This window comes from Spea bombifrons, chromosome 6, assembly GCF_027358695.1.
Source record: "Spea bombifrons isolate aSpeBom1 chromosome 6, aSpeBom1.2.pri, whole genome shotgun sequence".
In the NCBI taxonomy this organism is placed as follows: domain Eukaryota; kingdom Metazoa; phylum Chordata; class Amphibia; order Anura; family Pelobatidae; genus Spea; species Spea bombifrons.
In genome coordinates, this window is record NC_071092.1 from 34,561,752 (window position 1) to 34,589,543 (window position 27,792).

Sequence of the window (27,792 nt, forward strand, 5' to 3'; positions counted from 1 at the left end):
TACTCTTTCAACTAGCTTCACTTTCATGTAATGACCTTTGCTTGTATGTCACACGCTGAATGTATATGAATTCACTCAAAGGGTTTGCCTGGCATTGTGTAGTAATAGTTTCTTTTTCTTTTGTTTACAGACATGGTTATCAGAAGTTGAGAACAAAGTGTTGCAGAGATCAGAGAGACGACACAGCGCTGAAACCAACCATCTAGTGACACAAGGAAGAGAGAGGTTACTATACCATACACTTAACCCGTAGAATTACCGGTAGATGTGGCCAGACACGCTAGCCTGTGCAAACGACAAGCAAACATTGTTATTATCACTGTAAAAAAACCTAGATGTTGCTGTCTGAGCTCAAAGAATTCCAAGAGTTCCTCACTTGGGTTTGGGAAGCTTTAGCTTTGTCTGACTACAAGAAATGTAAAACTGTCCCTTTGTTGTGGCCGTTGTCTGCCCGTTCTAGAATTATGGTATGTGGTTTATCTCATTACACTAGGTGCTATCTGCTGAAGAAGTACTTTTTACATTTCTTTTATTGATATCGCACAATGTTCTCTTTATTGTGGTGTAATTTTAACTCGCCGTTAACCTTGTGTGGGAGCATTTAAAAGTGAGAAAAATGTTGCATTGAAGCAAACATTCTATCTTGTACATGTTATGCCACATGCTTGTAGGAAGCAAAGTTGTCATTTTTTTTGTGCCAGAGATACAAATTTGAAAGCTCTGGACTTCAATGCCACTTCTGACAAATGTAGTTGTGAGAAATCTTATAGTTTATCTGGTGCACGGCAGATAACCGGCTATTCCATTATCTGTCACTGCGAGCAGCACCTTGAAAGGACGCAGGGACCCTGATGGCCCACAGACCAGTTTGAGAAAATTATTCAAAACCAGGACTTCTGAAGGAATGTTCACATAAATATTACATTTTTAAGTTCTCAGCTTTAAGAAGGATTACAGACTCTTCTGATAAATGTTGTGCTTTTAAATCTGTTTCACAATATAGCCCTGAAGGAAGCTATACAGAAGATGCCACCCAAGAAGTTCGAGTCCAGCCCCAACCCCACGTGCACTCAGAGTTTGATGATGAGTTTGATGACGACGACCCCCTTCCAGCTATAGGACACTGCAAAGCAATCTATCCGTTTGATGGTAATGTGTTAATTGAGAAGTCTTGGTTATATAGAGAAGTCTCTATTTTTTTTATTTTTTTTAAGAATGGGTAACGCTTAGAGGTTAAACTGGGAATTAGTTTATTAAGCTTTAGAAAATATGATTCCCCTGTTTAAAGTAATTGCAATGAGTTCCCTTACAAATCGAATTATTAACGAGCCATTTTAGTCGGGTAAGAAGTTAATTGTGGATGATTTGGGCGATGATACACCTGTAAATCTCTTGCTTCCGATTAACAGCCCGTGTTGTGACCTGTAAATCAGATACATGTATATCGGCAAATGACCTGGGCTTTTCTTCTTTAGGCAATAATGAAGGAACGCTGACGATGAAAGAAGGGGACGTTATGTACATTATTGAGGAAGATAAAGGAGATGGCTGGACAAGAGCAAGAAAGCAAAATGGAGACGAAGGCTACGTACCGACGTCGTACATAGATATTACTCTAGAGAAAAACAGTAAAGGTGCAGTAACTTACATCTAAACTAGACAAACGTAACGAGACGGTCAGGGCGAGTATAGAAATGCATCGTGCTTTCAGATGTAATGTTTATTGTTCACTGTGTGAGCGCAGTGAGACACGTGAGATTTCACTGGTGTACATGCTTACATTTTAAATCCACTGAAGTAACCGTTCGCTATTTTTTTCCCTTATTGGGTTTTGTTTGTTAGGTTTTTTTTTTTTACCATCTATTTTAGACTGGAGATTTTATATTGAGGGATTTGGTTTCCCTTGATTTATTTTTGAAATAATGTTAATATAGCAAACTTGTGTTATTACAATGCTTTGGATAAAGAAAAACATTCTCTTTTAATAGAAATTCATTTTAAATGTATACATTTTTTTAAATAGTTGTGTAGAATTCAGCATTCCTACAAAACACGAAAGCCTCCTGATTGCCTATTTAATCTTTTTCTGGTTTAATTAGTTTAACCTTTTGTGGATTATTTTTTTTCTTTTTCTTTTGACATTTTTGTTAATATAGATAGAGGGGCAACTTTTTTTTATTCTTGGTAGATGCAAAATGCTTATTACGCAAAGCATCACCAGCCGCGGCCATCCGGGCATTATGCGATAAAACATTTTGTACCAGGCTTTATCTGTGCAATTAAGTTTGCTTTCAGGTGGCAATTTAAAATCATTGAAGGTATTTATTCTGTAGCAAAAACATGTACAAATATGTATATATATTACAAAAAAAAAAACAGAACCGAAACACTAATTGGTAGCAGTGGTTTTGTTCCCCCCCCCCCCATCTCCCTAAACTATGATCATTCCAAATAAACCAAACATACTCAAGTTAAACTTAAATGCTTTCTTCTATGATTTTTTCTAAAAGCAGTATTTAATAGTTTTTGTTTGTTTTTTTAACTAATAGCAGATATTTGCATTAGTGGTGACTGTTCTTATCATTAAAAGGGATACTATCATGAAAATACATTTTTGGCTGAGTAGTTTTATTACAAAAATAATTTAACATCCGCCTTGATTAGCTTTATCCCGTGTCATAGCTTTACTTATGAAGAGTCTTTGCATGTTGGCAGGAGACTTATTCACAATATATTTGTAGAGAGATGTTGCTGATTTAGCAGAGGCTTTCGGTTTATAGCAGTATGATATAGCAAAGAGAAAGTGGTATAAAACACAGCAAATTGGTAAAATTACTTTCCTAAATGTGTCAAATTACATATATAGTGATGTTAAAACTCATCTGCGCCATTTAAGCTGTTCTTTAGCTACGTATCATTTTCACGATGGTGTCCCTTTAAACAGAAGTAGTGTTTTGGTAAAGCATACTCTCGACTGAAGATGAACATGCGTCTCTTGGTATTCATTAAAGTGACATTTGATAAAAATATTATATGCCACTAGGCCCACATTTGGGATTTTATGCTATACCATACCAAGTTAGTAGTCGCCTATATTATATTATTAACTTATATATATATATATATATATATATATATTATACCGGCATCTAGAATAGCATTTTCACCACGGCATGTTCATGTTCAGTAAACAGAATTGTATGCTGTGAAAACTGCTGCATTGCGCATGGAGATGTTTTGGTATTTCATTGTATTGCTTGGTATTTTGGGGACTAATATATTTCTGAAGGATCAAGCACAAATGATCTAACTTCTTTGAGTACCCTGATAACTGTCCCTTTTCTTTCTTTCCTCTCGGACTACAGGTTCCTGAAGAGGGTTTCTGTGAATCTGGGCGAGATGTTGAAGGCGGTTACATGCAGCTTCTTTAAAGGGGAGGGAATTAGGCCGGGGAACATGTGAGAAAAGTAACATGCATGAGGGCATGGTACCAACATACATTGTTGACTAACACAGACCTTCCATTTACCCCTATGATGCATGTTCTGTGCAGTGGAAAATGCAACAAGGTTCAACCATTCCATCTTTTCATCATTTTAGCAAAAATCCCATCAAAGGTGGAAAACATACTAGTGAATGTTAAATATCGCTGCGTTTACTGCCTTCAATTATACTCTAAGATAATCTAGGTAAAATTCTTCTGTCTCCTGAGCAATGATACCTAACAATGTAATAATCCGAGATTGATTGTAGTATCCATTGTGCAGGAATCACGCACCTTTCTTTAATAACACAAGAACACGGAATATCAAAGGGTCATCATCATGCCCTAGGATTTGTGTTTTTAAACCCAAAATATGTCCCCAGACTCGACATGCAGTAATCCGCCTGCTTTGCAGCTTTTCAGGATATTCACTAGAGTGTTTCTCTCTCATTGGAGGCTAATACGTGAATGTCTGCCTGTGCCATCTCCATATTCTACCCTAACACCGCATGTTCCCGACTTTCCTCACTATCATTTGTATTTTTTCCGTGGGCTATTCTTTTCTATCCCATGGTCTGTATGCCTTATTTCCCTCTTAAGCAAAACCACGATTGACCAATTGTATTCATATCATCCTTTTCTATCGTTTTGCTGCTACGGCTGTCCATCTCTTCCAATAACTTATTACATTCCAGTTTTTACATCGGTGATGGATACATTTATAGGCCTACGATTCTGTCTTGCATGTGGACCACTCTTGGTAAAAAGAACTAGAAATATGGGTCACGTTATACATATCGATCAAGAAGGTCATTCTATGCAGGGCACTGAGCATTTGGCCAAAGAAGATCTTCACCGTTCTCTAGACCAAGTTGACTACTTTCTATTCTGATGCTGCCTTAAACTGGAGTGCCTAGGATATTGATTGCCAATGCTACCAGAACAGTATCAAGTTTTACTTCTTTTCTCAATAATTGGCTTATTGCTGTGGTTTTTAACCCTATCCTCGGACTCCTTTTTTGGATCATACGTTTGAGATAGCCCGCCAGTAATCCTGAGATCCACAAAATGTAGTTAATGCATCCCTACGGGGGTTTAACTTTACGGCTGGCGATTTCTGAGGATAGGTCAGAGAATGGCCGTCTTGGCGTTCTCTCATGATCCCGTTAAGTGTTTAAAGGTCCTGCAACCACCTGATTCTGCGATATAATGTGCCACATCTGCAGTCGTAGGCATGTTCTATGAGTAAATACATTTTACACTGTAAACCATGTAACACAGTCCTTATAATCTGTCCATTGTTTTTTGAAATGTACAGTGTTTCCTTTTGTGGCTGGGAAATGACATTTCCATTTACTACAATTAGAAGTCTAGAGTGTGTAATCTGGCAATCTTTTCTTGTTATGCTGAATATAGATGATTCTTATAAAATGTTGTGCACTTTTTAAGTGTATTTCTGATCTGTTTATATTGTGTATAGAGGTGTCCACTGCACCAACTTTAAATCTCCGGACAGTTTCCAAACCTGTGATATACGTTCCCTGGTTAACGGTTTAATAGAACTCATTATAGAGCATTGTTTCAGTGTTTTTTTTGTTTGATTTTCCTGTGTATCAAAACACAGGAACACCCCCCCAAAAAAAAAAAACAATCATTGCTTTCGAACGGTAACCACGCACATGCAGTTTGCCCCATGCTTTTGCCATGTGTTTTTTCCAAATTTTGTCACATGGCGGTTTCACATAATGTTGGTAATGACCCCCATACAGGGGGCAGTTGTGTGATACCGTACAATAAATTAAGCATAACAGAGCCTATAGTTTTCTATTCAAGAATCCCACAGCGTCACATTCTGCTTGCAGCTGGACAACAATAGTTACCGCCCATGGACAGCTGTGTACATCCTAATCTTATCCAATGGGTTGACATGGCATTCTCAATCTACATTCGATCATCGCCTAAAGATCACAAGAGTCATAATAGAATCCCAGTTGGAGACTGGCAAATATGTCCTGCTAGTTTGCCGGATCAGGCAAATCATGCTTTCGTTCCATTGCTCCGGTACCATTTTTTTGTGTTGCGCAGTAGTTCGCAATCCATTCCTGCTCACTAAACATTCTGATTTTATGAAAATTCCGCAGTCGTTGGTGTGCCAAGGGAAAGGATTACGAACCATTCATCTGGCTTTAACATTCTGTTAGACATTAGGGTTTGTTTTTTTTTTGTTTTTTTTTTAGGGGTTTTTTTTTTTGTTTTTTTTTACACAGACATTTTTCTGGCAATCTTCAGCATTCTCTTTAATTGTTTTACTATGATGTCTGGACAATTATCTTTATAGTAAAAAAACAAAAACAAAAAAATGCCACTATTAGCTTATAGTATACACATTTGGAGCTATTTAAACATTGGATTAGATTTTTGAATATTATACAAGGGTTATTTATATAATGTGTATTTTTAATCATAACTGACAAAACTACAAAAGCGTAGTTTTTCATTTTTCTTTTGTGATATTTAACCATTTTTGCTTAAAGGAGAGTTTGTACAGCAATACGAAGCAGGCTTCTCCAGCAGTAAAATGGGCTGTGACTGATAAGAATAAATATACAATTTTTCATGTTATGGTCCACTGTATCATAGGGTTCACTCTTCAAGACTTACGAAACGACTCTTCTTTATCTGTGACTAACTGTTCAAAATGTTATTGTTCCAAGCTTCAACTTCATATGGAACATTGCAGTGTAAATGAATCTATTGCCTAAATGTAGGAAAAAAAATTGTACTTGCACACTTATTTCTCAAATCATTTGTTTTGGAAAAATTGAACGTTGTCTTAAATTTTTACGTTTTTTTTCCTTTTTTCTCGAGCATATTTTTCTCGTGCACATGTTGATTTTTCTTATTGTTAAATACGTTGAAACTTTAAGAATAGTGTTCTCTGTTGAGAATATTTTAATTAAATAATAAAAAAAATACTTCAGCGTAATGTCCTTATTTAATGTGCTTCTTAACTTGTAAAGTAATCAACCTCATCCAAAATTGCCGGCAGTACATGTTCAAACTATATTCTTGGTTTTCATAAGAATGTCTTTATTCAGTTTCTGAAAAACTACCAGAAGTGTCAAGGTGCGTCATTTTATACATTTTTAATTTCTTTTGCTTGTCCAAAAACGAAATAATTCTAAACACATTTAACTGGTTAGCTCCAATGTCCACACGCAGCAATGCTGCTTAATCTTGGCCCAAGCGGTCGTGCAAATGACTAAAGCCGTCAGATTCTGAATGACATCATCATGTAAATTGCAGGGATAAAATATTTTGAGATTGATGAGAAAAAAAATTGGAACAATAAATAAATATGCAATGTGCATAATCTTAAAAAGAGAAACTATACATCGTACATTTACAGAAACATACAGCTCATGGAAAATTAAATCCACTAAATTTTTAGTTTTGACAATTTACAGTCAAAGTATTTATATTAAAAATACTACAAATCAAATATATATTTCACGTTAACATATTAGAATGGATTGCGGAGAGGTCGTGTCGGTCAGCAGGGCGGCTCGAGCTTCCTTGAGAGCGCTGTGAGAATCTGGCTGAATTTTTGGTACCGTTCGCTCTGATTGACTTGCGCTCCTTTGCTGCCCCACAAGAGTCTCATCTGAAATTCTGTTTTGAAGACTTCACTCATCTCGATGTCTGGTTTAAATCCTAGTGTGACAGTTGGACAAAACGTGAAAATATTTCACTTTTAATCAGCTTTTTGTGCCATTTTACAAATTGCCTCAGGCGAAAATAGATATATGTGCAGGAATCGCATGCATGAAAAAGAGAACCGCTTCTTATATTCAAATTATTTTGAAATGCAATATATTTTAGAGCATTGATAAGTCCATTCATAAATGTTTCTCTACAATGTGAGATCCTAAATATAAATAATTGAAATTGCACTTTAATTTGTTAATCCATATTATATTTTTACTGTTAATAGTTTTGATTTAATGGAAACTTTTACATATATCTGTAAATGTTACAATATGTTTCCACATAACATATGCTATACAAATAAGGCCTTTAATAATGGCACCAGTATCCTCCTAGGGCTTCCTCAAAACAAATATGTAGTTCAACGCATTTTCAAGATTGAGCCATTGCCATAACAGCCATTGAGTAGGAACTGTCGCAGATTTTCCATAACCACCTAAACTTCTTGAGTATTAATAGCTTTGTTTGCAGTAAGTATGATTGTTATAAATGTACTTTATAGGATGTAGCAATCAGCAACAAATAGGAATTTTATAATGCAGCCATAACTTAGCAGGGTGGAATAATCATCCAAATCTTGAGGTAGGAAAAGGTAAGGTGGCCGCTCCCAATGTTTGCACGTAATGTAGGTTTTCACTTTGTATATATTGCTTATTTTGCTCATTTAAATTATGAAACTGAAGTGGTGGGTTTTTAATTTTTTTTTATGGAAGAAAAGTGATTCAGGCACAAGGAGCACTCAATGGAAGTTCCATGCCATTGGCCCAGTTGTGATAATACCACGGTTCAACCTTTGCAGCACAACCGCTTTTTCAGAATAACCTCTAATTCTCTTTTCTTACCTTCCAATAGCCTCTCTGCATTACTTTGATACAAAGCTGCATTTTCAGCCACAAAACGAGCCGTTTCCAGATGGCTAAACATTATTTCACAGCCTCGATCGTTGTTTTCCCAGTAGTCCATTCCTTCAAAAATAACGGACTGGCGTTCCAGCAATATGATCAAGGGCATAACCAGTGGGACAGTAAGGTTTTCTTGCATCGAAAACATAGCATCTACAATAAGATACAAGTTATGCTGCATTAGATCTCCATCCAAAGTTTTGTTTCAAAATGGGTTAAAGGTGTGGAAAGTGACTGATACTCAAATAATAAATCTGTGAAAATGTATACTTCCGAAAACCTATCTCTAACAATATTGAGGGTATCGGACCTTTGCACTCTTAGAACACAAACCTGCTTGTCTCGTGAAGGAAATATAATGTTACTGTAAAGCTCGGCTAAAGTAAAAAGGAACCCACTGCCGTAGCAATCAATCAGTGAAAGAACCCTTTCTGAAAATATTGATCTAGTTAGGCTGTAACAGATCACTAAATAAAACAATGCACTTATGAAATCTGTAAATGTCATATGTAAACATTATAAATTATTATAAAGTCCTATGTAAAAACGGCGTGGTTTTAAGATGTCTCTTAAAGCATGAATTGAACCTTGGATCGAGGGCAAATTGAAGTGGATTCCAGCAAACTCCCTCAAAACGTCTTAACCCCTATGAGTTCTATTCCGATTGTAAAAACTAGGACACACGTGGGTACCCGTATCTCGATCGTCCTGTTAATGTTACTGGACAAAGCCACTTACTTCCTCCTTCGTGTAAAGTTTTGCTAAAGGGTTTCAGCTGCTTCTCATAAATGATAGCAGTCTGCGTGTACTGGTGCCGTAGGATTGTCCACGTGTGTTCCAGTCTTGTAATCTAGAGAGGGGACAAAAGTGTTTTCATAAGTAGGCATTTCAAAAGATTTTAATACCTTGGTTCGTTTAATGTATTTATTTTCATACCTGAGGCATATCCAGGGCTTTCATTATAGCAGAAAAGGCATAGAAGTCCCCCAAGTACTTCAGTTCCACGGCGAGTTGAATGATCTTGTTTAGCGTTACAACTCTCTCCTCCAAGCTTCCCGTGCACCCCAAAATATCCACGGCAATGCCAATCGCCATCGTGGTGTGCCTGCGATATATTAACAAGAATCCACAGCTCATTCAATGGAAATTGTGACTGTGTTTATACACGCACCATACATGCTAATGGCATCAAGTAAATGGCTATTTAAATATAGATTCATTGGCTGCCTTCTCTCAAAGCTACCGTGATTGTGTTTGACGTGTCATCGGACATTAGTCTTCCGGGTAACTTATTGGTATTCATACACCCACCATGCGATGGCCTAATATGAAATATTATTGCGACGCTGCAGAGAGCCCGGTATCTGCTATCGGATGATGGCGCGGGGATAGTAGTTCTTTTTTTTATGCTAAAATTACTTTTCTAGAACACATGAGATAACTAGTCGGCTAGCGGTATGTGCCAGATATCGCCCATCGTTTTTTGGGAGGTTTTTTTTTTTCCTGTCTAATATTACTTAGAACTTTGTTTGACTCCATGTATTCTGTTCCTGTTTTAACGACAATGAATCAGGACAATATATAGCCAAACAACTGATAAAGGTCGTATAAACCTGTTGCGTTATCAGAATTAAATGGTTTTTCATCTACGTTTCTAAGCTACTTAATCTTTGCGGAGACTGACGAGAAAAATAACTCGTTACATATTGAATAGATGTTTACCTTTCAATTAAGTCGAGGCGCAGTTGATGTCCATATGGCAGAGTTATGAGTTCCAGGCCTGAGTTCACTCCCATGATCCTCCTCATCTCAGGCGTGACGTCCAGTATCTTAGCAACCTGTAAGGAGCACACGTTCATACGTATGTGTCCAGGAAGCGCTTTGTTGACATATGATAGGATATTTTACAATTCTATACAACTGAATTTAGAATACATGATAATCAAAAATTACAGAATGAGAGTGATTTCACACAATATATTGTAATTTTGTTTTTGGAAAGGGTATGAAACCTACCTACTTGTAATGTAACCTACCTCGCTTTAGGTTGGCTCCTGTTATACCCTAAAGAAACATTATAATGCTTCACGCAACCTATACTGACAAGTGCTTTACAATTCTAAGTAAATGGGGTGTGATGTCATTCATCTGATAAAGTTAAAAAGTAAACATATCATGCTTAAGAACACAGTGCGGGACATTGGGATATTTCTGTTATGGCGATGTGTTGGGGGGCTTAGAACTCACTGAAGTGAAAATACTCCCCTCTAAATTAAGAACTGAGGACTTTTACACAGAAAATATCCCAATTTATTCCAAACATGATAAGAATTTCACAATTGCAACAAGTGCACTAATTTATATATATACTACCTGAACATCAAAGGTATTTAAAAGATAAAACAATCTTATTTATCTCCACATACAAATCAAGGCCACATTGAGACTAATACACACGACTTGTCTGCTGTCATGACTACTAGTGACATCATATGTTTAGCACCGCCTGGTCTGACACAGGTGCACATTCTAAGTCCCGGTGGCTGTTTTAGTCATTGGGGGAATTGTCAAATAAACATTAGAGATTCCCTTAATCTATCCAATGGGAATCTGTTATTTTATTGCATAATGCATGGTTATTCCTCCCCTTGGTGGAATCTCTCTGGTTCTCGCAGCCACATAAAGGAGGGGAAGTTAGGGCAACAGGTAGTGATTTTTTTTTTTTTGAAAGGTCAATAAGACCAATACAATAGTCATTAATATTTTTAAATCAGAAATCTATATTTCTGTCTGCAAACAGGTGAAAGTCCATATAGGCAGTTAAGATAAAACCATTAATGCTAAACCTTTGGTCAAATTAAATGCTTTTTTGTTTTTAGTGCTCTTGCTCAGAGTGGCCACTAGAGGGCACAATCCTTACACGCAGTGAATTCACCTTTTAGGAAGCTGCTTCAACTAACTATCCTTTTATTTTATTTAAGCACTGTGTCCAATTATGACATCACTAATCCCTGTTCTTATGTAGGCTACATAATGATTGATGTCACATATTGCACCGATCAAACCTGTCTCTCAAGTCAGTCTCTGGTTTTGTGAAGGTTTTGTGATTTATTTAAAACAGAATATACACTGATATATTAAGTCACTGAGATGCTTGCTAAAGACAAAGCCACACACTGCTCGAATATCTTCTTCAGAAGTACGAATCACTCCTAGGCATTTTCAATAACAATAAAAATAGGGTGACACCAGCAACCAGCAATTTAGAAGAAGTTAGAATCAGAGGAAGACTTAATATATATAGTGTATGCAGGGAATGGGTTCAGATTTGTAATCTTATTGGTGAAGATCCGTTATGAAATCTTACCTCGAATTCAACCAAGAGAACTGATAAACATAATACTGAATGTAGCATTTGCACACCCAGTTTAATAAAAATAACTTCTACTTATCACAATTTCCTTATCTTATTTCTTTTGCTTCAATTGAAAATAATGTAAAAATGCTGCAGGTTACCTTGCAGTCCATTCTGAGGATATGCTTTGCAATAGTCCGTGGGTCATTGTTGGTAAAGAGTTCCTTAGCCCGTCTCAGCAGGCCAGTTTCAAGGGGTTTATTCTCCGGAGTAAGAAGAATCGATTCAAAGTCAACTGGGTTAAATGATGAAGTTGTTTCGTATGCTGGCCTAACAAATTCCGCTTCCTCTATCTTCTCTCCAAGGTCTGATGCGGAGTATTGGGATATACTGTCCTCCAGTATGGGGAAACTGTTCTCTGAGTTACTAAATGACAACGTTTCTTCATCTGTTCTCTGACCTTCAACTAAACTGTTCCTTGAGGAGGACACATTTACCCACCCACAATCCTCAATAGGGTTAGGATGCAATTCACAATAGTTTGCTTCGGAGCTCTGCCATACAGTTGGAGACTGTGGATGCTTCATGTAAGGTGCCTTGCTGGGTTTCGGAGGAGGTCTTGGGCACAGTTGGCTATCTGACCCCCGTAACGCTTCAGCCAAGTGGGCTTCATTGCTAAATCTCCTGACTTCTGTCGGGCTTAGAGCAGGTTCACTCCCTGTCCTAAAGACGTGTGGCTTAGGAGATAACCTTCCATCCACTCCTGGTGTTACGTAGTGAGTCCGAGTCCCTGTAAAAATGATACTTAGAAAGTGAATAATAATGGACATGTTTTCTGTTAATGAGACATTAAAAATGCTGGCAAATTCACTAACTTTAAATCACATGTAAAAACACCAGGTCAATATATCAATTACCCCAAATTCCAGGAGCTAGGTGAGATTTTCCCAACCTTGATTTTCACAAACTCTTGTTCTTTACCAATTAAATCCCAGAGTGCATTCATTTAGATACCCTTTAAAAACAGCCGAATAAACTGATTTATAAGACAAAGAAAAACTATCGTAACCTCATTGACACAACCCACACCTACTGCACAGCTTTTAGAGTCATCATCATCATCATCTCAGGGTGTAGACCTTAGAACAAATTTCAATTGACCCAGGAGATCCCCGCAAAAATCTTGCAACAAGAGCAGAAGCTGGTAATTGGCTATTAATACAGTAGTTCTTCCATTATAACAAACCTCTCTCAAAGGGCAGTTAGAAACCCATCACACCATGTACATCAGCTGATTGTAACCAAATCATAAACTGGAGCTGAGAAACTCTACCTGAAGACCATAGTTGGCCAACATTGACCTTTTGGCTTGTCCTCTCATTGGCTTCTCTAAGGCAAATATTTTTATCCAACAAACCTAGTGACTAACAGCAGTTCCACCCAGCCTGGAAACCCAGCCTGGAAACATACCTATTGGGAGGTAACTCTCTGACTGGTGAGCCTTCAGCGGCCGCCTCTTCTCCTGCATATTATCCAGACAAGCTGGTTGACTGCCACTTTTCTCTTTGTTTCTGTGGAGAACACAAACATGTACTTTATGTAGTTTATATATTGCAGGACTGAAGTGGACTGAAACAGAACAATCTGACAAAACTCCAAAATAAAAAAGTAAAATATTTTAAATTATAGACGTTTGAAAACTATAAAATGCTCTCACGCACCTGAGCAGATTTCCTCGGACCGGGTTGAGCTCTTGGGATAGTCCGTGTCCTATATTTAAACTCAGTCTTTTTGGGGTTTCCGACTTTCCTTCCAAAGCACCCATTTCCAGCCGCCTGATGGGAGAGGTCCCATATTTCTCCTCTATGCACCTCAGAGGAACCGTCCTGTTAATCGGCTGAAAGATGATGGCTCCGCTTTGCTGGGACACCGGTTTGCGGTTCCCCACGTAATATCTAACCAAAGCAGGAACGTTGTCAAAACTTTCATGTTCAAACTGGTACTGAATCCGGCTGTAAGCCTCGTTGAGTCTGATGACTACTTTATTTATTTTGAAATGCTGGGAGAGATTTTTCCACTGACAAGTAAGCACAAAATTTCCAGGACTTGACAAAGAATCCCTTATCAGGAAATCTCCATCTCTCTTCACCAGGCTTTCCGACACCTGAACACGAGGAAACAAGGACTTCTTAGTTTCAGTAATCATAATTATATATATTACAAAATATATTTTTTTTAGCTTGATTTCATAAAGATTATTGCTTAAGCCACTTGTATGACGCGTCCTCACTTTGTGAACAATCGGTGGGACTTCACTTTGTGTATATTTTCACCCGGGTTTATAAAGCATTTAAGCTTCTCTTATAGAGGAGAATAGTAAAAGAAAAGATGTTTGATTTCATGGAACTCTGCGATGTTCATTAACTTTACAGTCCTGTCGTTTGCTTCATCTACCAACTTTAAAAGAACTGTCATGAATGTCTTATCTGAGAAAGGTCTGTTGTATATTATTATAGGGGATTGTGACTTTGCAGGCAATATTTACCACCGAAACATCCTGCATAGTTTCACGCTACATAAAACTACAATATCGCTTGTATCAGTAACTTCTCACCAGCGAAAGGTTAATGGGCACGGCAGAGGACTGTATAACCTGTAACCTGAGCTGTTTCGCCCTTTACTTTAGCCTCTCCCCGTTGAACACAGTGGGATGGGGGTGACAGGCTGCGATAGAGTGGGATGGGGGTGACAGGCTGCGATAGAGGGTAGCAATAATTATCAAATCGATTGAGCAGATTGTAAATATAGCGTACCCAAAAAAGAAACAGAGGGGGGTCCGAATACCCTCTCCTTCCATGTCATTGCGCATTACAGCCCTCTGGCACTCAAACAATCCAATCCATTCACTGCAACATTCATTTCAATCTTTTAATATTCCCCAAGCTTTATTTTCAGCGTGAATGCGATTTATTAATAAGGAGGCAGCTGCCCTCATCATACAAGCTGAGGGTTTGGAGCCGTGAACTTGCAGGCTCTCTGTATAAATACAGTAAATGACGTCAGGGCTATTTAAATCATGTAAACGGACACTCAATATTCTCTCCAAGGCAAGGTCCTTGGCAACTGCGCCAATACATAAATGTCTTTTTTTAATGCAGATCAGTGGGTTTTTCCCCCAAGTACATTATTTTAAGGGCAATTAAGGATTTTTTTTCCTTTAACCTCCAACAAACAGTAATCTGCAACTTTAGGTAAAATATAAGACAGCACCGCATTTATTATATGTGTGTGTATGTATGTATGTATATGTGTGTGTGTGTGTGTTACTTTCTTTTTTGTCCTTCAGAATGCCTAAACTGCTCTTTTATTTATGTAAATGTCAATTCTTTGAAAGGATTGCCCTTGAGGCCCATTGATGTTTATTATAAAAGCGATAAAACTGAACTCGAACACAGCATGTAAATGAAACCTTAAAGCACGTGTGATATTTCATTAACCTGTGCAAGGATACCTAAAACTGAAACATGAGAGAACCAATTGGCCTTAATCAGTCCTTGGTCTCATCTCAGGATAGCTTTATGCCTATCCCGTGCAGGTTTTAATTACCCTAATGTGTTAACCTCTACCACATCTGCTGGGAGGATGTTCCACTTATCTACCACCCTCTCATTAAAGTGAAAGTTGCCAGCTGAAGATTTTTAGTAGCCGTGGCGCACTGCCTGTGTGAACCGATGTAGAAATGGGTGTAACAGAACTTAAAGAGACATGAGCTGGTCTGATGATAACATTTAGGTATGAGCTACATGCATATAATAATCCAAAACCCCGGGTACTCTAAGGATTAGTGAAAGGCGGTTTACACTACAGCGTGTAATCATATCTCATGTGATATATGTACCTATTATCTAATGTGAGAACACTTTGCTCTGTCTTCTATTATCTTAAAGGGTGTTGCTTTCACTGTGGCTAAATATATTCACTCCTAGAAACCTCAGCCATATTGAATTACACAGAAGTGCGAGAGAGTTCCTGAAAAGAATTGAAACTGCCCTGTCTGTTAACTTCTTGTGTGCTGATGCACAAAAGAAACTTGATGGTCCCTTTAATTCCTGGCGGAGTTTGATACCAGCACAGTGGGTTTATGTATAGGGTTATCACATAAACCAAGTAGTAAAGGCATGTTAATTGTATTTCCACCTGTCGGCGACAGAGCACTTATCCCATTTGGTAAACAGACAAATGGATGCGGTTCCGAGCCATAAAGCCCTTTCTTACGCACCCTGAGGTGTGAAGCGGGGTATTCTGCTCTCTGTGCTCCATTCACTTTTTCCAGCTTCTTACTGCTTTCTCGTTCAGGTAAAGGTGTGTTGGGCAAACATTGTATAAGCCCGGTGACTTCACTGAGTAACTTAATACACCTGCTTCCCACAACCTGATCCACAATGAGCAGAGCACTGAGTGACATTTTAGGAAGTGAAACTCCCTTCTGTAGCTATTCACTATCAGTCCCATCACTCCTAGCAGGGGATCATGAGAATTGCAGTTTGCCAACCCGTTCTAAAAATATAACCCTTAACATGGTCTAGAGGTCAAACTATACGGTTGTGTACACTCTGTGTCAACATAATATTTCACTGGCCGCTAATTAAGGGAATTATTAACCTTTGCCCATTACATGTGATTAGCATATTAACCCAGTGTCTGCCTCCCATGCCTTTATTCACAGCCAGATTTTTCTCCGTAGGCTCATACGATGTAAAGCGTCTTACCTGGCGTGGAATCCGGCCGTGGTACCAAGCATGGCTGCGTAGGTCATCGCTGCTCAACTTTAGCTCTTCTTCTAACTCTTTCTTAAGCTTGTCCGGCGTTCCTCCATCCATAATATAACGATCTTTGGAGAACTGCGGGATTAAGAGAGAGAGAGCGAAAGCGCTCGGTGAGACGGTGACTGCTGGGATAACACCTGTCTCCCTCCGCAGTGGGTAACCTGCTAACAGGAACTTTCATTTTGTCCTTTGTCACCGGTAACTCTGCTATGGGAGTTGCCTTCCATAATCCCGCCTGCCTCTTTGATCAAAGGCCGACATGCAGAATCGAATGCAGCACCTGGAGTCACACGCAGCTCTATCGCCCAGCTGCCCTTTGTACTGACTTTATGAGTCAATACCTTCAGCCCGAGGTTAACAGTTTCCTTACTGCGGAGCCACGATCCAGGCACATAACCAGTGCCCACATAATAACTATAATCACGCGCTCTTACTGATAACCATTTATTGATTTCCAAGCAGCAGATATGGTTTGTAAGAATAAATAATTAGACCTTCTTCCCCATTAAACGCGTTTACGCTGTGTTCCACAGGAGGAAGGGAGTGCGAACATATAATCTTTACAAAGGTTTTTATTACCATACTGTGTATAGGTGTGTCAACGGCTGGGGGACTTTTAATGAAATTAATAGTTTTCTGCAGATAAATCATACTCAACGTCTTGACCGCATCTGGACAAGCTCTGGAAACCCCTATTAATGTTTGATATGACCTGAATAAGGCAGCTTCTCTGCTAGCGGGACCCTGGCAGTGGGACATATTCTTCTGAATGTACCTTGTATATAAGAGGGGTCCAGATGGGGGCTTAGTTGGATTACGTAGCCCCCGCAGTAGTAATGTAGCAGCCTGCACTGTGCACTGAATACAGGCATCCGTGCGAGGTGAGCAAGAAACCGGGAGTGTTGGGAGGTATGGTGTTAGCATATGTGTATAAGTTAGTATTTGTTGGGGGGCTTTTGGGACCACTTTGCTTGGGCCGGGGGGTGCACAGTGACACAGTGTGTCTGTGGGTGAGCGGCCCTTCTGGAGGAGGCCTTTTACCCAATGATAAAAAGTATTGGTCTTGACTTCTTTAGAAGAAAGGTGCTTATCTCAAAACAGGTGGATTAATAGCTAGTATGTGGTTATAAAACTGTGCCAAACCAAACCAATACATTTCAGTAACTATTATACTGCCTCAAATAAAGCGCCAAGCACATCAAATATCTTGTAAATTGTTAATATACACAATATCTCTGACTGTTCCTTATTAAAGTCTATGTTCCCTTTAATAAAGACGTTATTTCAGCTCGGTAAAGCACTCGGTCATGTTATCTCAGCAGGCTTATTGGACAGCTGGAGCCTATAGGCTTCCCAAAATGCTGAGTACGCTATACAGATGTGAGAGCATTCCACGCACAAAGTGGCAAACTGTGAGCTCAGCTGCCACTGACATGCGGGCCAAAGAATGACTAGCTGGGTGGGCCCATAAAAGAAATATGTGCTGGCCACTTACACAAATAATTGGAAACGCTCTCTAAGGTTTGTTATACTCAATCATATATTTTAAAACAAAATACCAATTAAGCCTTCAAGATAGATGCAGGTTAATTATACATATTGCTTCACTTTTACACTCTGACCCACAGTTCTGTGACTACCAGAAAGTCGAAAGAGGATTCTTTATTAAAATTTCATTCTGTAAATGAGCTATTTTAATTTTTCTCCTCTTGCTCGTTTAGATTTATCATCATCACCTATACATCCAAACAAAGAGGTGCCAAAAGGAGAAGGAGGACGATATATACCAGTAATATGTTTTAGGGTTGTTTTAGTGCCTAAAAAACAAATCCTATTTATGCTGATTTAATATTTACACGTAGAAGGCATCCATTGTGATTTTATTGCTATGAGGTTGTGTGTCCATGAGGCCCCCCATACCAGCTGGCTAATAAATCTGCCCCATCGGCAACCCAGTGTTCTCCTTTAGAGAGCTGGAATCCCAAATTCTTGCATTCTTGTATAATACTATGGACACGACACACGTAGCAAGACACGACTGCCTGGAGGCCGACAACATCATTCATTATTTACCCGAGACCTACAACTGGTACATTTTATCTACAGGCAATATAGGGGTTTCTTTAAAATCCAATTATTAAGGTTTATCATCCAATTAAGCAGTATTGCGTTAAAACACTATTTTGGAACATTATCGTTGACGTGTATAGCAGTTCAAACAAAAAAAAAGATATTTACTTCTTAACAGTAGTTAGCCTTTTAGGGGCCAAAGGAGTAAACATTTAGACGGAGTCGTAGGGTAGGCCCCATTACCTCCTTGAGACATTCATACTTATTTAAATAAAACACCACGCAGCGATTAACATCAATAAAAACCGATAACTATTGTTCATTAATTTATAGAGCACCATCATAGTGCATCAAAGGACTTGGACTTAACACAAACAAAAGGTGAGGAGGGAATTGAAAAACGGATTAAAATGCCAATTTTTTTCCAACATATTTTTCCATCTAAAGCAAAGCCTTTTCTAAGTTTTTATTTCTTTGTGTTTATTTTTGACAAGAGGCAAGGCAACCAAGATGTTCCTAAGGTCTAAACTGGTTCCCACACCCAACCAAAACAGTTACTGTACTATGGAGATGCTGTTTGAAAGATGTCATTGAATAAAAGAAGCATATTTGTATATGGGGATCATATTCTAGAACGTGCTATGTGTGGGATGAGGAGCAGAATTAATGCATGAGAAGCCACCTGTGTACTAAAAGACTAAGAAACTTACATTCTTGAGGATATGGGTGCCATAGAATATTTATTGCATACTGGTACAACTCCCTTCTTGGTATTATATATCAACTGATGCAATACTGCATGGATTTGGAAGATCCTGATCATTGTTCTGTAGAATTACCTTGTATCGTGTTACCAAAGCTTCAGATACACTCTTGGCCATCGTTCTGCTGGAGTATTTTAGCAAGCTTTACAATTTCATATTCCCCTTCAATATTTTACTTTGAAGGCTGCTATATTTTATCGAATTCAGATTAACTTGCCAAGAACTTTAAAAGCCATGCAACTGAAATAAAGAATTTCATGTTTGGCAGAGCAATAAAAACAGTAAGTAAATGGGAATGTCTTTTATAGTTTGCACAGTTGGAAAAGCCTACAAAATCCTGAGGCTTATCCAAGATCAATAGTGCTAAATCCTACCGAGTGATTTATTGCAACTTTACATTTCCTCAAAATACTTACTTTTTATGTTTCAACTATATTGAAGCTGCATTACCTGAAAAATGACAACAAATAGACAGTAACATCCTTTGTCACTTGAACCTGTATGTTACACCGCGACAAAATGGAAGCTTTAATCTATTGCACTTCTAGAATTTAAAGATTTAACGATGGCTCAGCATTCATTGTATGTCAGGACTGGGAGGCAAGGTGGGTTATAGACTAGGATATCAACTTCAATTGGTTGGGTTAGGGAAAAAAAAGAGTAACATTATCGACCGTAGGATGATATAATGAGTTAATTATGTTACTAATTAAGACAGGTAATTGTTATGTGAGCTTTGTAAGTCAATTTAAGATGCAGGTTACCTATTGATTCATTGATATATATTTACACCCAAGCAGGGGTACTTAAATATTCAATGAGTGTATTAAGGGTATGGAATTCGTTTGTTATCTAAAAGAATTCCCAGACATACCCAGCCACTACTGCTGCAATAGAAAATGAGATTTTGGCTCTCCGAGTGTTTGCACTAAAAAGGGATCAGATGCTCTCAGAAAACGTGTGCCATCCCTAATGTAATCTCTTTCTCCCCAAAGCTCATCTGATCACTGTTTTGCCTTCGAGAGGTCTCATGCTTCCTGTCGGAATGTAAACCGATGCCCTGCGGAGACTATAGCGGGACTACACATTAGTCTACAGCGGCCATCCCTTGAGGCCACATGTCATTACCAGAACATGGATGGATTGCATCAAGCAGCCTATAATGTCATTACTAAGATTCTTTCTGTAATATAGGTTGAGTCACCGGGCGCTCGTCACCAGGAGATAATATTCCTGTCACTCTAAATCCCATAAGAAAGAAAATTGGATATCTTCTCAATCCCATAACAAGAGGTTTATCTTTTGGATTTTGTAACCAAAGCTAACGCCATTATTTCTTTTCAAAGTTACCAAAATATTACTGTCTCATTACGTCATTAATTAATATCCGTTTAATGTTATTTCACACTCACATAGAGATTTAATCTCCCTGCAGTGAAAGGTTTGGAAGAGTGTCCTCCAAAAGCAGGAATAATTTGTAATTGGTTTTTAATCCTGGTTATCCAGTGTAGGTAACAAGGAGCTGGATATGACATCATCAATTCCAGAGTTGTGATGCAAGAAGAGAGAGGGATTCTCATGTAATGAACCCTTTTGTGCCACCACAAAGCCCTTACTTATAAGCCTACGTTACCAGGACCCCAACAGTCACCACACTACTGAGTTTTCCCAAAGCTTCTCAGTGTCCAATATCTGCTTCAACAGACTAATGAATATATTGTTTTCTACCAGGAATGTGCAATTTGTTTTTTTGTTTGTTTTTTTGCGCCATGACGTGTTTAAAGATCTATCCCCAAATAATAAGGGAATCCCCTGCAAAGTACCCATATTATGTAGCTTCTGCAGCGCCAGAATTATTCAGAAATAAACAATATATAAAGTTGTGTATTTTTAATGTATCTAAAATAATGCGCACAAAACCTTCTAGTTGTACAGAGACGGAATACATGCTACACTGTAGTTTGTAATAGACAGGAAACAAGAGACATTACAGATCCAATTAATCTCAATACGAATAGATGACACTTCTTTAAGTGGAACTGCCTCACGAATAATGGAAGGACCCATGGGATGTGGTTAAAAAAACCACATAAAACCATAGTCATTTATCAGGGTATCATTGCATACACTGTTACTTAATAAGCAAAAACAAAATCCTCAGCACATGGAATCAACACGCCAAAAGTTATAAGACATTTATTATTATTTTGAGGGATTTAGCCAACACACTTCATACATACCAATCTCCTCTACTATTTCTGTATATTTCCATATGGACCATATCCAGCTTTCCTACTGTTTCCAGTTTAAAAGACATTTTAAACATGTCACATACTAACCATTTTCCATGCCTACTGTTCATGTATCAATTTTATTTCCTTAACTCAGATCTATGAGCAAGTAACTTGTATGCGTCTCCATGATAATCACCTAACTATCTGTATATAAGTTAACTTATTCCTTCCTTATATATAAGTAGATGTATATTAAGTCCTAGAGCTCACTGTAAGGGCCATGTGCATGATTTCTCCTGCATCAGATCTCCGGCATAAGTCTCAGTGACTTCTCCCTAGTGTCCAAGAGTAGTCCAGACAGGCACCCTTAATCATCAAGAAAAATATCACCTTCAACTATGAAGCCAAGAAGAGGCCAAAACATAGCAGATGGCATTAGTCTTGTGATTTAGATACAGGCTTCTCTTAAGGCATACAAACATCTGAGATGTTCAGATTTGGTGATGTGACAGGTTGAGTGCGGCCAACAAATTCCAAGCTCTTTACTTTGTTGATGTAAACATATGCTGGTAATCAGGCTACAATAATGTGTAGATAACTATTTATGATCTGCATTCACTGTAACATATTGTGTATGTCACTGACCTTTGAGAAGTTAGGCATGGCAACTGACTACACAATGGGCTACACTAGAAAACTCAATGCAAACCTGCATCACATGAATCAGGATCAGCAATCACCTGAGCAGCCAGTAAGGATGTGGAAAGGGAAACTTTCCCATTACCGCTGGGAAATCGGATGCTGAGAAAGTTGTCGGAATGTTAAGACTAGTCTGGAAGGTCAAGGAATCTCAGCTGTGTCTCTCCAACTAAAACAACAATCCATAATGTCTGATCACACACTTCAACCACCACGTTGCATATCATGAACATTTATACAGTAGCTACGGTGAGACATCTATTCTTAGAAAAACTATGATTGTGTATTTTGCAAAATTATAATACACAACATTGTAAGTTCTCTTACTTTTTCCATGTTATATTTATAATCATCGGAGACGTTGGTAATGCATGACAAATGCTTCTGTTATTGCTGGAATTATTGTCGGTAAATATGCCTTCTCCCTGTACATTTAATTAAAGAATTTAACTTTCTGCTTACTCATGTTGCAGTAAGCAAAAGGTTTATTTGCCTGAAAGGGTTAAGTATCTATAACCAAACAAGAAATGCTTATTTGGGGTTAACTGTCTCAAACAGTTTGCCATTTTAACCCTGTTGGGGCTCAACATCTTTAACTCAAACAGATCTCATAGTGTTAAAGACATGATAAATTTAAGTATTATGGCCTCAATCCAACAGTGCATTCTTTCTAAGGCCAGCAATACTGGGTAGCTTTTAATCTTCATTTTTTTTCAGACGTTGACCTCCAGAGTTTAGGAGCAAATGACATGGGAAACTACATCAATGCAAAATACAGACAGATAAAGAGAACAAATTAAATCCTGTTGGATTCATATGAAAGAATTCTCTAAAACTACTGTTAAATTATTGTGGTTTGTGAAATGAGGAGGGGATAGTTAAAAGCCACAGACAGTATGTAAAGCAAACTTTAAAGAACAATCTACCCAATTTTCCATGGGAATGCTAAGCAATGCATTCATTGCGTGCGAGATAAATGTAGTACCTTCCCAGTGGCCCCCTATGCACAGGAAAACATAAAAAGTGGCCCTTGTCAGGAGGACCAAGTCAATGGGCATGCATCTTTGCTCATACAAGCACAGCAAGAACACATACAAACACTCTAATGAAACCCTCCGGTAAACGTCCACTCTAGATGTGCCACGAAAACATCAATTTATCAACGTCGAAGGGCACTGTTTTATTTAAAATGAGTGTGTCACCGAAAATAAGTGAGTTAAAAACAAGTGAGTGATTGGGCTGCCTCAAGCTCTGTGTTTCTTCATAAAGTCAGCCTGGCCCTATTAGACACATATATTATGAGACGTCCCTTGGCACTGAAAACCCTGATTCAAGGCCCAAAACCGGTAACTTAATGAATGTCAACCACCTTTATTAAGATGCCTGGGCCGAAGCTAATACTAATCAAGGCCTGGAGCTCAAAATCACTCAGGACCACCCTTAGGCAGGGACAAGTCAGGCTTCCACCCCAGGAACCTTAGGAGAACCTCACGGTGCTGCTGCTTACTACACACAAACTCGGTGTTACTCCAGTAAATACGAGTGCTGAGATATGATGTCACATCCCAGCTCTCCGCTTCTTAGTCCGGCATCATGAGTGTGAAGGAGAACGGAAGCCGTGCTTGCCCTTTGTAAATTCTTCTTGCCCTGAGAGTAGGCGTGAAAGCAAAGCATTATAATCTACCAGGAGGAGGACCAAGCACTCCATGTGTCCTTCAAGACAAAATCCCACACTCACAACGACATCATCTGAAACTCACCTTGGCTGAACTCATCCATGGTTTAAGCAACAGCACAAAGGGTGAAGTTGCCATGTGATGCTGAATTTAGCCAATTTGACATACTTAACTAAAGAGACCGAAGGAGGACATGAACATCGCTTGGGCAGCTGTTCTTATGACGTGATGAGAATCTTTTGTTGTACACTGCCATTTACCTACCTTCTGAAAAATTAAAGTTTCCAAAACCATGTCCCAGGAGTCACACTGGGGCTAATATTCCTTTTACATGAATCGGACTACAGTACCAAACATATAACAGCAGACAGGGATTAGTCATATACTAATACAAATACATATGTGGCTGCCAATCAATGACATGCTATTACATATAGCTGTGGACGGTGATCAATCATATGCTATTATTACAAATCAGGAAATGTGGATATTTTATCTTGGAATGTGGTAGTGTATTTATAGTCCGTATCACAGATGATAATGTTAGTTAGTTACCAGGACTTGGGCAGAACATGTAACTATATTGGTGAGACCTCTCAAGTTATTTTAAAAATAGCCCAATATCTGTCAAATAGTTAAACGTTGATACATGAGTCTCACGCAGGAAACATATTTGTCCCAGGAGTGCAGAACACAGTAATTTATTTATATATAACCCCAAGTAGCAGTTTTTAGTTAGTGGACATCGGAATCTACGGCAAAATATGGCAGACCCGATCACTTTGCCGTCCTGAATTTATCTCCCTTCTTCTCTCCCCACCCTTACAAAGGCTTTCGAAATCAGCGACGCTGCAGTTTTACTGTAACTAAGATAAATGACAAGTACACCTACTTCACATAGAACAATCTATAAATAGACCCACGGATATATTTACACACATAAAAAAGTACGTCTCCAGCTTTGTTGGCCAGAAACACGTTTTGGATTTTCTTCCCAGGCGTACATAAATACTGTGTCACTTTCTCTAGAGAGGAGGTGGATTAGGTCAAATGGAAAGTTGCCATGGGAATCTCAGAGCTATCTGAGGCATTAGAAAGGAAAAAAAACAAAAATCAGCATAAAAACTTTTTATACTTACATACTATATCATTTTTGGCCTGCTCAATATATATAGATAGATAGATAGATAGATAGATAGATAGATAGATAGATAGATAGATATACAAAAAGTATAGTGCCTGAAAATAGCTACCATACCAGGTATTGTATGTAAAACCTGACGCTGCCCAGGTAAATGGTTGTTCCAACATTACATCTTTCTCAAGACATTTATATTCTTTTCCCTGACGCATCTGAATAATCCTTACTTAGTTTAAAATCATTGGGATTTTAAACTAAGGAAGGATTATTCAGCATTCTGTGCATCTGGTTATCGCTGGAATACAACTCCCATTTATATGTCACTGTTTGAGGATAATTACAACATTGGGAAAGGACAGAACACAAAATTAGTACCAATCTCTGCAAATAATGAATAATAATTTGAACTTATTTTCCATACTTGTCACCCTGATCTTTAGCAAAGCTATACCATTCAACGTGTATCCATACATGTAAGATTTGTATGAAGAGATAAGTACATACGTTACATTCTATATATACATCATAATTAAAAATCTGGAACTTATGATATGATTGTCAATGAAAGCTCTACACAGTGTGGAAATACCCCCCTCTCCACCAAAGTGATTTCTATGAGGAAGGATATATGGCACCAAACCACACTATTACACAATGAAGCTATGATTATTTTGATAATTACACATTATTAGTATTCTAGAAGATAATGCATTTCTAAGTCTATTAATGAGCTGGTATTTGTACAGGGCCATCAACCACCATGGCTATAGCTTTTTGTTCTTGGAATACGAGTTAATTAAGCACTGATTGAACCCTAACCAAATTGTTGCCTTCCCATAAACTGGAACTCAATGGGTTAAACACAAGATCTGCACAAAAATATTCCAAAATATAATTTATGTTGTACAAGATCTACCCTTCTCAGTGTATACCCCAGCGTAAGACCTACCTTGACCCCGATAACAGCCTTTCGTTGATAGAAGCAGCACAACACTGCTGCGAGATTCCCAAAAACATTGCAAAAGCAATCCTTGGACATTTTCAAATCCTTGGTCTGAAGGTTGTTAAGAACTGAAGGTGATCACAGTATGACAGCAATATTGTTTCGTCCCTTAATATTATACTGTCAGTGCAAAGCTCCAGCTTCTCGTGGGATCCTACATTCTGTCTTCCACCCTGACATTTGTCTTGGCTTATTTGCTCAGATGGAGCTGTGACTATGAACTCAGTGAAGTCTGGCAGGCATCTGCACCGCCTGCCATGTATAGAGTGCAGAATTCTCATGTGATTCCTCTTACTCACCAATGAAATTCTAACCATCTGAATAGCCCTCACCAGCTGAGCTCCCTAAGGTTTTCCCTTCTGTATACAAACCATTTGCATTCCCTCGCTCCCTGCTTTCATACCTTAAGAACCATGCTCAGATCACATCACCGTCATCGTCAGTAGCAGATCCTAGAGACAGGAAACCAATTGTAGGTGGAAGGGTTCAATCGACCCACTGTAAACTCTGACCTCCGGAAGCCAATTCAACAAACGTAAAGAGACGAGAAAATTCTAACCACCTGAGATGACACAGATAAGACATCATCTCATCTGTAATGTAGGGATGTCCTGCTTTGTTTGCTTTTAATTTGAAAGCTTCTGCTAGAAGGTCACAGGGACTCAAGAAAGTGCAGCGTATATGAAAGTGTTAAATACTGACTTGTATTAGCATGTAAAGTTAGTTCCAATCTGCTTTGTTTAACTAAGGGACAAATTCACAAACAACGACCGGAGGTCTCAAGAATGTGGTAGCTGTATTTGATGGTTGTTAGCAGCCTTCTATATTCACAGACAAATGCAACAGGGAATGGGATCAGAAATCAATGATTCTGGGGATAAGTAATTTGTTTAAGTAGAAAAATATCTATAAATCATTTAATGACTTCTGTGATTACATGATACAACGAACCATCTGTACAAAAGGAGAAAACTGGATGCATTCTGTCCCAAAGTGCAAAATCTAGAGCAATCACAACATATACCAATAGAAATATTCCTGCTGCTTGATCCTGAAATAATGATGATTTTCTTACTGTATTGTTATGTTATATTGTATTTTAGTATATGTTACAATGTTTTACACTATTGTGTGTTCAATGTATGTATGTAGAATTTCATTAATTAGTGACAAATCATAGTTACTTTTCTCTAAGCCGCTTAACACCTTTATTTGGCTACCACCACTAACCCTGCTGTCTAGGCTTTGAAACTGAAACTGTATTCAATTTAGTGAAAGAGATCCAAAGAAACAAAAAATAACACATTGAATGCTGCACAATATTGTTACAACACAGCAACAGACCCCTAGGGGATAGGCTGATGGGATTTATTCGATCAAACGCCTTCAACTGTACATAAACTATGCACATATATTATCATGTCGCTTGCGCTGCATTGGAGGTGCCCAATTTCCATTAGAATTTAGCATGGTGTGAAAACAGGGTCACAAGCATCTTGTTCCATTTAGGTGACAGCTTTGGCAACAACGTGAAAATGAATTCTGCAAGACAATATTTGCTAAGGGCTCTGCAATTAACCTACTCCATGATCAGATCTGGTTATTTCCCATCAACGTCTAGCCTATCGTGCGTGACTCTTACCCGAGCCTTACCCACTCTATAGTGTGTCAGAGATCTGACTGCCATTATATGGGGGGCTCTGAATCCCAGACACACAGGTACAGGCGTCAATTGGCAAAGAACCCTAAACCTCTAGATTGTAAGCTCATTTGAGCAGGGAGCTCCTGACCTTAAATGGTTATGCACTACTATGAATTGTACAGCACTACAGAATATGATGGCGTTATATAAATCAATAAATAAAAATAA

The 27,792-nt window shown here is 38.4% G+C and overlaps 2 protein-coding genes across 5 annotated transcripts in view; one reads left to right on the top strand and one right to left on the bottom strand.

The window, feature by feature from the left end:
- The window catches only part of FNBP1L (formin binding protein 1 like), a 51,573-nt gene extending 47,717 nt beyond the window's left edge, over nucleotides 1-3,856 (top strand). The window contains exons 13-16 of one of the 3 annotated variants that reach the window (XM_053470122.1): nucleotides 131-225; nucleotides 1,004-1,149; nucleotides 1,476-1,634; nucleotides 3,366-3,856. In XM_053470122.1, coding sequence (XP_053326097.1) covers nucleotides 131-225; nucleotides 1,004-1,149; nucleotides 1,476-1,634; nucleotides 3,366-3,373 — 408 coding nt within the window. In that variant the 3' untranslated portion in view covers nucleotides 3,374-3,856. Of the gene's footprint in view, nucleotides 1-130; nucleotides 226-1,003; nucleotides 1,150-1,475; nucleotides 1,803-3,365 lie in introns of those variants that run through there. The other 2 variants (XM_053470121.1, XM_053470123.1) reach the window with 2 other exon arrangements.
- Nucleotides 3,857-5,838: 1,982 nt separating this feature from the next.
- BCAR3 (BCAR3 adaptor protein, NSP family member) overlaps nucleotides 5,839-27,792 on the bottom strand; it is a 53,367-nt gene continuing 31,413 nt past the window's right edge. The window contains exons 1-10 of one of the 2 annotated variants that reach the window (XM_053470119.1): nucleotides 25,869-26,163; nucleotides 16,279-16,410; nucleotides 13,231-13,673; nucleotides 12,980-13,080; nucleotides 11,671-12,299; nucleotides 9,877-9,992; nucleotides 9,091-9,259; nucleotides 8,893-9,004; nucleotides 8,095-8,307; nucleotides 5,839-7,198 (exon numbers count right to left, since the gene is read on the bottom strand). In XM_053470119.1, the coding sequence (XP_053326094.1) occupies nucleotides 7,038-7,198; nucleotides 8,095-8,307; nucleotides 8,893-9,004; nucleotides 9,091-9,259; nucleotides 9,877-9,992; nucleotides 11,671-12,299; nucleotides 12,980-13,080; nucleotides 13,231-13,673; nucleotides 16,279-16,410; nucleotides 25,869-25,958 (2,166 nt within the window). In that variant the 5' untranslated portion in view covers nucleotides 25,959-26,163 and the 3' untranslated portion in view covers nucleotides 5,839-7,037. Of the gene's footprint in view, nucleotides 7,199-8,094; nucleotides 8,308-8,892; nucleotides 9,005-9,090; nucleotides 9,260-9,876; nucleotides 9,993-11,670; nucleotides 12,300-12,979; nucleotides 13,081-13,230; nucleotides 13,674-16,278; nucleotides 16,411-25,868; nucleotides 26,164-27,792 lie in introns of those variants that run through there. The other variant, XM_053470118.1, reaches the window with a different exon arrangement.